Source organism: Alligator sinensis, unplaced genomic scaffold, assembly GCF_000455745.1.
Source record: "Alligator sinensis unplaced genomic scaffold, ASM45574v1 scaffold338_1, whole genome shotgun sequence".
NCBI lineage: Eukaryota > Metazoa > Chordata > Crocodylia > Alligatoridae > Alligator > Alligator sinensis.
The window spans coordinates 419164-431039 of NW_005842719.1; the positions used below are offsets into that span (position 1 = coordinate 419164).

General features: G+C 46.9%; 1 protein-coding gene across 2 annotated transcripts in view; it reads right to left on the reverse strand.

Moving 5' to 3' along the window:
* Positions 1-11876, reverse strand: part of RBL1 (RB transcriptional corepressor like 1) — a 79852-nt gene that overhangs the window by 30133 nt on the left and 37843 nt on the right. For both annotated transcript variants that reach the window (XM_006034285.3, XM_025216271.1), the window contains 3 exons: positions 5336-5473; positions 4551-4715; positions 4138-4273 (listed from right to left, as the gene is read on the reverse strand). In XM_006034285.3, the coding sequence (XP_006034347.1) occupies positions 4138-4273; positions 4551-4715; positions 5336-5473 (439 nt within the window). The remainder of the gene's footprint in view (positions 1-4137; positions 4274-4550; positions 4716-5335; positions 5474-11876) is intronic.

The following is an 11876-nucleotide window of genomic DNA, read 5'->3' on the forward strand; positions in this document are numbered from 1 at the left end:
GTTAATTTGTGTGTATTTGTGTGTATGACTGATTTGGTGACTGGAGGAACCCAGTCCCATTGAGATTGAGTCCTCCATTGGGGGTGAGGGCTTGCAGAAAGGAGAGATACAGCTCCGTATAGTAACACAAGCAGCACATTGACAGAATCACCAAGAACCTAGAAACTATCCCTAATAAATGAGCACACCCCAAAGTAATGGGCAAATTTGGTAACACCATGCTATTCTGCTCAGCCTGAGTCCTCCCCTTGGCTTATTCCTTGACCTATGTGCTGCCAACGTCTTGGTTTTCTGTTGCTGGTACCCAACAAGATGCACAAGAGCAGTTAAACTGACCAACACAATGTTAGTTTCACTACTGTAGGGCTGGAACAGCTGGGGCTGGCTTCCTACCTCCCACCATGCCCCCAACACACACCCACACACTCCCAGTCCCCCACTCCTCTATCATAACCCCCATACCCACATCCACCCACCCTCCCCTACACACCCCACCCACAGCTTACATACATACCTACCACACCATCACACCCACTCTTCAACCACACAGCCCCCACATATATCCCTTTACCCCCCCCATACACACAATATACAAGAGTAAGACTATATTTTGAGCTATTATGCAATTGCCTCTAGATACACTATGCAAACACATATAGAACGATAGAAAGTTAGGGCGGGAAGGAACATCAGGAGGTCATCTAGGACCTCTTCTGTAGCTGAAGGCCCTGAGTTTTGAGCTGGGAACAAAAAGGCTAGCAGTTCAGGTCAGTATGGGCAAGAGATCTTAAGTATCAACTTATTAAAACACAATAAGGAAGTTTTTAAGGGGCGGAAGCTTGGACAAATGGCTAGGGAAGAATGTGGGAATGTTGCTTGGAGGTGGAGCGCAATTAGAGTTGCCGGTGGTATGAGGGGTGGCAGGAGGGGTTTCTACAGGTGCGTTGGTGGCAGGAAGAGGATGGATCAGGTAGGGCATAGGTGCCTTGCTGAATGAAGGAGGCAACTTTGTGATGGGATGGGGTGCAGAGAAGTGCTTGGTGCCTTTTTTGCCTCGGTCTTCACAGGTAAGGTCATCTCCTAGGCTGCTGCACCAGGCAGCAGTTTGGGGAGGAGGTGAGCAACCCTCAGTGCTGGGAGAACAGGTTGGGGACTACTTAGAAAAGCTAGATGTGTACAAGTCCATGGAGCCAGAGAGGATGCGCCCAAGGGTGTTGAAGGAGGTGCTGGTGTGGTTGTGGAGGCATTTGCCATCATCTTTGGGGGCTCATGGCAATCAGGAGAGGTCCCAGGTGGATGGAGGGGGGCAACCATAGTGCCCATGTTGGGGGGTGGGGTGAGGGGAGGGGGAGGAAGAGGATCCAGGGAGCTGCAGACCCATTGGTTGGCTCGGTCCCTGGAAGGGTCATGGAGCAGATCCCCAAGGAATCCATTTCTGGGCACTTGGAGGAAAGAGAGGCGATTGAGAACAGTCAGCGCGGATTCACCAGGGATGGGTCACGCCTAACCAACCTGATTGCCTTCCGTGATGAGGTGACTGGCTCTGTGGATGCAGGGAGACTGGTGGATGTGGTGTACCTTGATTTTAGCAAAGCTTTTGATATGGTATCCCACAACGTTCTTGTAGGCAAGCTAAGGAGATATGTGCTGGGTGAATGGACTGTGAGGTGCACAGAGGGCTGGCTGGAGCACTGGGCTCAGAGACTGGTGGTCAATGGCTCGATGTCTAGTTGGCAGCTGGTTCCAAGCAGGGTGCCCAAGGGATGGGTTTTGTTCAGTGTCTTCGTCAATGACCTGGAGGATGGTATGGAGTGTACTCTCAGCAGGTTTTCAGATGACACCAAGCTGGAGAAAATGGCGGATGCACTGAAGGGCAGGACTGGGATTCAGAGCGACCTGGCCAGGTTGGAGGATGGGTATGGGGAGGCCTCATGAGGTTCAACAAGGACAAGTGCAGGGTCCTACACTTGGGAAGGAGCAGTCCACTGGTACAGACTGGGGGCTGACGGCCTGGGCAGCAGCTCTTCAGAAAAGGACCTGGGGATTACAGGGGGTTGGACTAGATGACCTCCTGCGGTCCCTTCCATCCCTAACTTTCTATGATTCTATATTAGTGCACCTGCATGAAATAGGTGGCTACTACAAAAGTCTTGCCACCAGGTGGTAGGGGACCAGATCACAGACAGTTTGCCCTAAGTAAATGGCTAATCTGAGATTGTGGACAGGCAACATCTACACCAGTATAACTGGTACCTGTCCACATGTTTCCATGGTCCAGCCACTTAAAACAAATCACAAACAATGTACAGGTCATTTACACCATTTTAAAACATGTTGTTGAGGCCGTTTGAATGGCAATGACAGACTGTAAGGTCAAGTAGACAGAATGCTTTCTAGGGGTGCACCGATAGAGATTTTGGGGGCCGATACCGATAGCCAATTTTTAAGGAAGCATATCAGCCAATACCAATCCAATTTCTGATATGCAGCCCTGCAGCTTGAAGAACTGTGTGCAGTCAATAAGTCTACTGTGGTGGAAGGGGAGGGAGGAGGGAAGGGGCATGAGGGATCAAGGGCCCTGCGGTGAGGGAGGACTGAGGCTGACATGGAATAGAGCCATGTCTCATCTGGGAGGTGTGTGTGGGGGGAGGGCAGCTCCACTGCTACACACACCTCAGGAGGGCACGGGGGGGGGGCGGGGCATGTGCCCCTGAATCTGCACAGGGCAGGGCAGGCTGTACCTATGGGCTGGGGTTGTGCCTGGGGTAGGTGGTGGCAACACTGGGAGGGGGATATGGGCGGGGCTGCAGCCATCCCAAAATTCACTGTAGCCCCTCCAACCCCGCCTTCCAGCACCCCCTACATGTAATGAGAAGAGCCTAGTGCAGCCCTGAACCCCAGCCCCAGACTGCAGCGGCAGCCCACCCCACCCATGCAGATCTGGGGGCGCCCCCCCCAAATGCCCTCCCAGGGTGTGTGCAGCAGTGGGAGCTGCCCCGCACCCCCCGCTTCCCTGTCCCAGCTGAGCAGCACCTCTCCTAGCCCCAGCCCAGCCCCACTCCCTCCCTTCCTCACCGCAGGGGCCTTGTTCTTCCCCACCACCGTGCCCCGTCCCACCCCCCTCCCCTTCCACCACAACAGACTTACCAGCTGCACACAGCTCTTCAAGCTGCCAGGCTATGCTCCTCGCTGCCTACGTGCTATGCTGCTCTGCGTCTGCATGCATGCACGGGCATTTATTGGCTAAATCATGCTAATTTCTGATACAGTCAATTTTCTTTATATCTGTGCCAATCCAATATCGGACCAATGTATCAATGCAACTCTAATGCTTTGCCTTTTAGTCAAAAAAAGAAAAATGTAAATGTCCATTTAAATAGTTCACCCTTTTCTAATGTACATATTTAGAGAGATAAATTAAACAGTTTGGACCATATTCTTCTTCTCTCCTGCAAGTTAACGCATAAGTTCTCAAACATATTCACATGCGGGAGAGATCCAAGTCATTTTGCCTCTACTCAAACTTCTCAGTGATACCTGCCACAACTGCTTATGTAGAAAAGTGATATTACAAAAGTCTTATGTTTAGCAATTTATACAGAAAGAAAAAATGAGAAACCAAAAACTATGGGACAAACCAGCAACAGAGCACCAGCGAAGTGCTCTATAGGCCAGGGGTCGGCAATGTTTTTGAGCCAAGTGCCTGCCCCCCAGGGAAGCCCATGCAATGGGCACATAACCCCCGCTATGAAGAAAGAGCAAAAATATAACCAGGGAGAAACACATTGTAAAGTGATATGGTGAAGCAATAAGAACAGCATGACATGATAAAGCTATTAGCTCTCAAAAGAATATCAGTAACTAGAGTGTAAGGCAGAAAGCCTTATCTTGTGCTAATTCAGTGTAGGTAATGTGCACATAAGGAGTGGCGCTTCATATAGTGAAATGCAACCCACTTAATGCTCTAATGAAGACAAGGCAACCACGTTCAAGAGGAAGTATTTTTCCATAGCTTGTAAAAAATCCAAATGACTGTACAGTTTTAACAAACATAATTCACTGATATTCAAGATTTCATTGGCTCTTCTGTCAGTAATTTGATATATTATGTACACCAAACATAAAAAAAGACCTTACCTCTTCGTGAACTCCCACCAAGATCTGTCCGAACCTCTTTTACCCGCGGATGCATTATAGGAGACATTGACATCAGAGGCAGATGTCCTAGCCCACTTCCTCCATTGCTAGCTTCAAAATTATTTGGGAATATTACCTGGGAAAATAAAAAATGCCAGCATTTGAGATAACAAAAATCTTTTCCTCCCTATTCATACTGTGAACTGTAATTTTAAAATATTTTTTACCATAGAACACAGGAATTTAGAATTGGAAGGGACCAGTCAGGTCAAGTCCAAAACACTGTTTTTTAGCCTTCCTATTCCAGTATTGGATAAACTGTTGCATTTGATTAGTATTCTGCAAAGGCCATGTAAAGGACAGCCATATAAAATGACACACATTTTCTGAACATTATTTTCCCTTCAACATACTTCTTCACAAGTTGGGACTTTGTTTTGTGAGGCTTGGAGAGCACTCCACAGTGCAGAATCCTGGGTCCAGGCTAGGCTCTCCAGAATCTGTTCCTCAATGCTGTTGAGGTGCTTTACCATGTCTCTAGAGAGTCCTTCCTCAGACCGAATCAATACTTCAATCACCTAAAAAACAACGAAGCAGTTTAATCATAATACACAAAAAGCAAAACTCACACCACTAATCTCTAACTACACTAAAACAGCATTCATTCAAGACCTAACATACCATGCAATCTTTCTACTCCTTTTTCTGAGCCCTCTGTTCATCTAATGCTCTGCGTGCATCTCTCTGTCTCCACTATTTGTAGAAAATTCTCTTCTGCAATTACATTGTCTTGACCAGCTTTCCCATTTCTATTTGCTCTAGCTGTTCTACATCCAATACCAAGTTTCACTTGAAGACTTGACAAAAACCTATTTTTTTTCTATCCATCTTCACTGATCTATATAGAATTATATTTTTCATAGGATTTTATTACACAGTATTAAAGACATAGGAATCAGTGATTTTGTGGATATATACATACAATACCATCATTTCCTGCTTTTAGTTAGATTTATGTCTTGTTCTTATTAGTTGCTCCTCCATATTTATAAAACAAGTCTTGGAAAATCCACTTATTCCTAGCCATCTCTTACATGTTATCATGTAACAGTCTAAAAAGATTTCTTCTGGTGTGATTGCAGAAAAGGGTAACACTAATAAGGTTTGTAGCTAACTTACAAAAGAACAATGTTTCTACCTTATAAAAATAGAATGGTCGGAGATCGAGAACCTCAATGATCCAAGGAAATGTACGTGGTGAGCTATATGCAAACAGTACAATCTCCAAACAGCATGCCATTAAGGAATGATGAAAAATATCTTGTTCCAAGAGAACCTAGTAAGAACATAAAAATGAATTCCCTTTTACACTGAGAAAATCACAAGCAAATATGTTTTCTTATGCCAATGGTGCTCAACCTTTTGGCCCTGTGGCCCAGATAAATGGCCTAGGGTCAATTTGCAAGCCAGATCAAGTTCTCCGAGCCAGGATTGGGCCCTGGAGCCCAGCACCACCCCCTCCCTGCTCAGTGCACCAGGGCTGGGTCCAAGAGGGTTTTGAGTTTTGCCTGTCAGCAGCTTGAGGTGCATTACCCCCAAACCCCTGAATTTATCTCCTTGAAACTTGGCAGGCTTCATGGCCTCGGCAGGAGCTACCACCCCTGCAGTTTTGACCCCATTGTGGCTTAACACACACACATGACATGAGTTTTGCTTTCAAGAATTTGGGGTGCAGTTCCACCCAAACCCCTGCACCGATCTTCCTGAAACTTGGCAGGCTTCATGCTCTCAGCAGAGGCTACCATCCCTGCAAGTTTAATCCAAATCAGACAAAAAACAACAAAATTATAGATATTTCATTGATTCCCCATTATTCCCTATGGCCGGGTCTCCAAGGCGGCTCTGAAGCTTTTCCAAAGCAGTACGGAGCTTCTGAACTGCTTCAGAAAGCCTAGCGAAGCCAGCTCTTCGATCCAGACATGCTGCTTCAGATGCCGAAGCGTCCGAAGCACGGTCCAAAGTCTCACACAGCCCTAGTTCTTAGCTACCTGCGTTAAGAGTTGGAATACAGAGGAAACTACAAGATAGCAAGCACTGAAAAAAACATGAAAGAGAAACGGCATACTGCTCCTGATCTTTTCAGTCAGAACACGTGCTAACACAGATTGGCTAAAGAAGAACAAATCAATAGTATGTCATGAACTTACACAAATGAAGGGCTGATTTTGGTTGTGTAGTGTCATGCATAGCTATTATCTCAAATTAGATTTACTGATCTAGGATTTCGGTTTTTATCTATAGTTTTTATCTATTTGGTTTTAATCTATAGAAGATTAAGTTATGTTCAGTTTTATCATTCTTACGTTTGTCTAAATGGTACTATTTGATATAAATATATTTTTGGAATGTTATAGTGTGACTGGAATTAGTCATTAACTGGGTTGCTAAATTAAGTTCCAGACCTAACACCAGACCTAACAAAAACTATGCATACTGCAAAGAAATTCTGTCTTTCAGAAGGGAAGTTAAACTCAGAGTTCACAATTGGAATGGCTATGCATATCAATGAACCAGGAATGTAGGTGGCAGTGTGTATGTGAGGGAGACCTATCCTGAACAACTGCTTTTTTAGATTTTAAAATTCAAACACCTATTATGGGGGAGTCATTCTCAGGAGACAAACACATAGAAAATATCTCATACAGAGAGTCATATTTTTTATCCCTTGAACCAATAAGAAAAAGTCTCTCTTTCTTGAGAAAGTCACAGCTAAAGAAACTGGATTAGCAACCTATGCCTGGAAAGATGTACATATTTCTATATTTCTTAAACATAATTGTAAATCAGGAGTGACACCTGGCCTGACAGACAGTTGGAAGGAGAAAGTTATCTGAATAATATACACACGTTCCTCCAGGAATGAAAAGGAAAATAAGGTTTATTAGCAAAGCCTTGGGAGAAAGTCCTTTGTCTAGGGATCTCAAGCCCTTGGGTGATCTAGTCCACCAGCTGACAGAAGATGGGATAACCACCAGTAGTGCAATCTGAGAAGCTGCTTGCAGAAAAACTCTTGACAGTGTAGAGTACGCTAGTCCAGTCAAAATTCTTTTTTCAGCTTTCTTTACCTTACTGATTGCCTGTGGTACAGGTGATTTTCAGAGCAATTGATAATTTCAGGTTTGCCTCTTTTGCAGAAGGGGCCTATAATTTTTACATACAGCAAAGGGAAATTTCCTATAAACTGGGAGCTGCAAGATCTAGTCTGAAAGCAGGGGGAATTCAGGTTTGCTAGGGTTAGAAGTTGTCCCGGGGCAAATCTTAGTCTGTCCCATGTTAGATAAGCAGAACAGTGGGAAGAGACACAGAGGCAAAGGATACCTTGATATATCAATAGTATAGAAACACATGCTAATTTGTTCCACAGTACTATAACTAGAGTCATAGGGCTACCTAGGCTACACAAAGAAAGCTTTCAATGGTATAAAGCAGGGGTGGGCAATTATTTTGGCTGGAGGGCTGCTTAATGCATTTTGGTGAGCTGTCAAGGGCTGCATGGGCAGTCCCACCCCCTGGTCCCACCTTGAGACTGGAAGTCCTGCTCTTAACCCCTGACCTTTTCTATGAGAAGTCCCTCCCCCTGCCTCAGAAGTAATGTGGGGGGGGTTTCACCATCTTGAAACTGGAAAAAAAACCCCAAATCATATACTAAGCAGTTTGCAGGCTGCAAACAGGGTAAGCAGTTTGCGGGTAGTAGATGGGGGCAAGAGGAAGAAGGGAGAGAGAAACCAGGCACCAGATCTTGCCTAGGGAAGGTAAGTGATCCAGCTGCCTGTGCCTTTGTTTTGCTGAGTGTTTGTTCGGTGGGCTGTGCGTGTTTGGGGCATGTGCTCTGAGATGCTGGGAGCAATTGCTGACTGTTGAGTGATTGCTGCCTGGGCCTGACAGAAGCCCTAACAAGAAGGCAGAGCCAGCCCAGGTGCAGCAGGGTATAAAAGGAGACTCCCCAGGTGACCAGTCAGTTCACAGGCCAGTTCCCCAGCCAGTTTGTGGACCCTCCCCGACTTTTTTGAGGGGCAAGTCTTTCAAGCTATGTGTGAGAAAGCAGGAAAAAAAAGGAACCCTTTGGGGCCAACGAGAAATAAACAGGCCAGTTCCAGGTGAGTTTGCTAGGGAAGGTCTGCTTGGAAGAAGAACAGTATGAGAGAAGGCAGATTAAGAGACCCAGGAAAAAGGCTAGAGGACGCTGCAGTGCCAGAGCCACTGCCACTGCCTCTGCTTGCACCTGTGAGGCTTCTGTCCAGGCAGGACAGCTCACCATCAACGCTTCCACTCAGATCCAGGTTTGACACCTTGGGGGCTGTGGCTTGCAGGTTCCCTCCAGTGATGGCCAGGTTGGGAAATGCCTGCAGTGTCAGCAGTGCCTCCTGGTGGTGTCTCTCAGGGAACAGGCAAGAGAACTACAGGAGAATGTGGTGAGGCTCCGAAGCATCCTCCGCCATGAGGAGATCATCAATTCGATGCTGGAGGAGACCTCTGGGACTGTGGAGGAAGTTGTTCATCTGGAGAACAGATATGAAACCCTAGCAGCAGAGAGGGAGGACCATGTTCCATTGGTGGAGGAAGACAGGCCAGGCCTCACCAAGGTGAAAAGGATTGAGACCACCACCACCAAGAAGCAACAGGTGGTGGTGGTGGTTGGAGACTCCCTTCTGCGGGGGATGGAGGAACTATCTGCCAACCTGACCTGTTATCTTGGGAGGTCTGCTGCTTGCCTGGAGCCCAGATCCAAGATGTCAGAGAAGGACTGAGGCTCATCTGGCACTCTGACTCCTACACCAAACGAGCACCAATGATACTGCCGGGGAAGACCCTAAGCATATCAAATGTGACTACAGAGTGCAAGGGTGAGGGGGTCTGGGGCTCAGGTTGTGTTCTCAGCGATCCTTCCGGTCAAACGAAAGGGCCTGGGAAGGAGCAGTTGCATCCTGCAGATCAACACCTGGCTGTGCAGGTGGTATCGCCAGCAGGGCTTTGGCTTCTTCGACCATGGGATGTTCTTCCAAGAAGAAGGATTGCTGGGAAGAGATGGGATCCACCTGATGAAGAGAGGGAATAGCATCTTTGCAGATAGGCTTGCTAACCTAGTGAGGATAGCTTTAAACTAGGTTTGCCGGGGGATGGAAACCAAAGCCCCGAGGTAAGTGGAGAAGTGAGAGACCTGGAGGAAGAGCAAGCAGGAGGGGGCAACAAGGAAGGTGTTCTCTTACTTCCTGAGAAATCAGGGCAATAAACTACTTACCTCAGGGACCTGTACACAAATGCATGGAACCTGGGAAACGAGGAGGAAAAATTGGAAGTTCTTGCACAATCACAGAACTATGATGCGATTGGAATAAACAGAAATTGGTGGGATAGCTCGCATGGCTTGAGTACTGCCATGGATAAGTAAAAACTGTTCAGGAAGGACAGGCAAAGGCAGGGAAGCAGAGGAGGAGTTTCACTTTATGTAAAAGAGCCATATGATTGCTCAGAGCTCCAGTATGAAGCTGAAGATAGGCCTGTTGAGAGTCTCTGGGTCATAGGGAAGAACAACAAGGATGATGTTGTTGTGGAGGTCTGCTATAGACCACAGACCAGGAGGAAGAGGTGGATGAGGTTTTCTTCAAAACAGCTAGTGGAAGTTTCCCAGTCACAGGCCCTGGTTCTTATGGGGGATTTCAATCACCCTGACAGCTGCTGGGAGGGCAATACACAAGTGCGAAGGCAATCCAGGAAGTTTTTGGAGAGTACTGGGGACAACTTCCTGGCCATTAGGGGCCATGATCTTGACCTGCTGCTCACAAACAGGGATGAGTTGGTGGGGAATGTAGTAGTGGATGGCAACTGAGGCATCAGTGACCATGAGATGATGGAGTTCAGGATCCTGAGGAAAGGAAAGTTGGAGAGCAACAGAGTAAGGACCCCGGACTTCAGAAAAGCAGACTTCGACTCACTCAGGGAACTAATGAGCAGGATCCCAAGAAGCCAGACTGAGGGGGAAAGGAGTCCAGGAGAGCTGGCTGTACTTCAAAGAAGCCTTACTGAGAAGGCAGGAACAAACCATCCTGATGTACAGGAAGACTAGCAAATATGGCAGAAGACCAACTTTTCTTAGCAGAGAACTCTTCAGTAAACTAAATCACAAAAAGGAAGCTTATAAGAAGTGGAAACTTGGACAAATAACTAGGGAATAATATAAGAACATTGCTCGGGCATGCAAGGATGAAGTCAGGAAGGCCAAAGGGCAACTGGAGTTGCAGCTAGCAAGTGACATGAAAGGTAACAAGAAGGGTTTCTACAAGTATGTCAGTAGCAAGAAGAGAATCAGGGAAAGCATAGGTCCCTTACTGAATGGGGGAGGCAACCTTGCGACAGGATGCAGAAAAGGATGAAGTGTTCAATGCCTTTTTTGCCTCAGTCTTCACAGGCAAGGTCAGTGCTCGGACTAGTGCACCAGGTAGCAGTTTGGGGAGGAAGTGAAAGAACAGGTTAGGGACTACTTAGAAAAGCTGGATGTGTACAAGTCCATGGGGCTGGATGGGATGCACCCAAGGGTGATGAGAGCTGCTGATGTGATTGCAGAGCCATTGGCTATCATCTTTGAAAACTCATAGTAATCAGAAGAGGTCCCAGATGATTGGAAAAGGGCAAACAGTGTCCATATTTAAAGAAAGGGAAGGAGGAGGATCCAGGGAACTATAGACAAGTCAGTCTAACCCAAGTCCCTAGAAAAACCATGGAGAAGATCCTCAAGGAATCCATTTCTAAGCACTTGGAGAAGAAGGTGATTAGGAAGAGTCATCATGGGCAAGTCATGCCTGACCAACCTGATTGCCTTCTATAATGAAGTGGCTGGCTCTGTGGATGCGGGGAGACTAATGGATGTGGTGTACCTTGATTTTAGCAAGACTTTTGATATGGTTTCCCACAGCATTCTCACAGGCAAGCTAAGGAAGTACAGGCTGGATGAATGGACTGTACGGTGGATAGAAAACTGGCTGGAGCATCAGGCTCAGAGAGTAGTAATCAATGGCTTGATGTCTGGATGGCAGCCAGTATTAAGTGGAGTGCCCCAGGGGTGGGGCTGGTTTTGTTCAGTGTCTTCATCAACAACCTGGAAGATGGCAGACTGAACCGTCAGCAAGTTTGCAGATGACACTAAGCTGTTGGGAGTAGTAGATACACTGGAGTGCAGGGCTAGACAAATTGGAGGATTGGGTCAAAAGTTACCTTGTGAGGTTCAACAAGGACAAGTGCAAAGTCCTGCTCTTAGGATGGAAGATCCCGTGCATCAGTACAGGCTGGGGGCTGACTGGCTAGGCAGTTTCCACTTCTTAGAAGTTTTCTTTTTGTGATTTAGTTTACTGAAGAGTTCCCTGCTAAGCCAAACTGGTCTTCTGCCATACTTGCTAGTCTTCCTGCACATCGGGATGGTTTGTTCCTGCATTCTGAGTAAGGCTCAGTAAGACCTTCAGCCACAAAAGATTTCATAGACATCAGAGCTGGAAGGGACCTCGGAAGATCATCGAGTCCAGCCCCCCGCCCAAAGGGCAGGAAGTCAGCTGGGGTCATAGGATCCCAGCAAGATAAGCATCCAGTTTCATCTTGAAGGTGTTCAATGAAGGCGCTGGAACCACCTCTGGTGGCAGGCTGTTCCAGACCTTGGGGGCTCGGACAGTAAAGAAATTCTTCCTTATGCC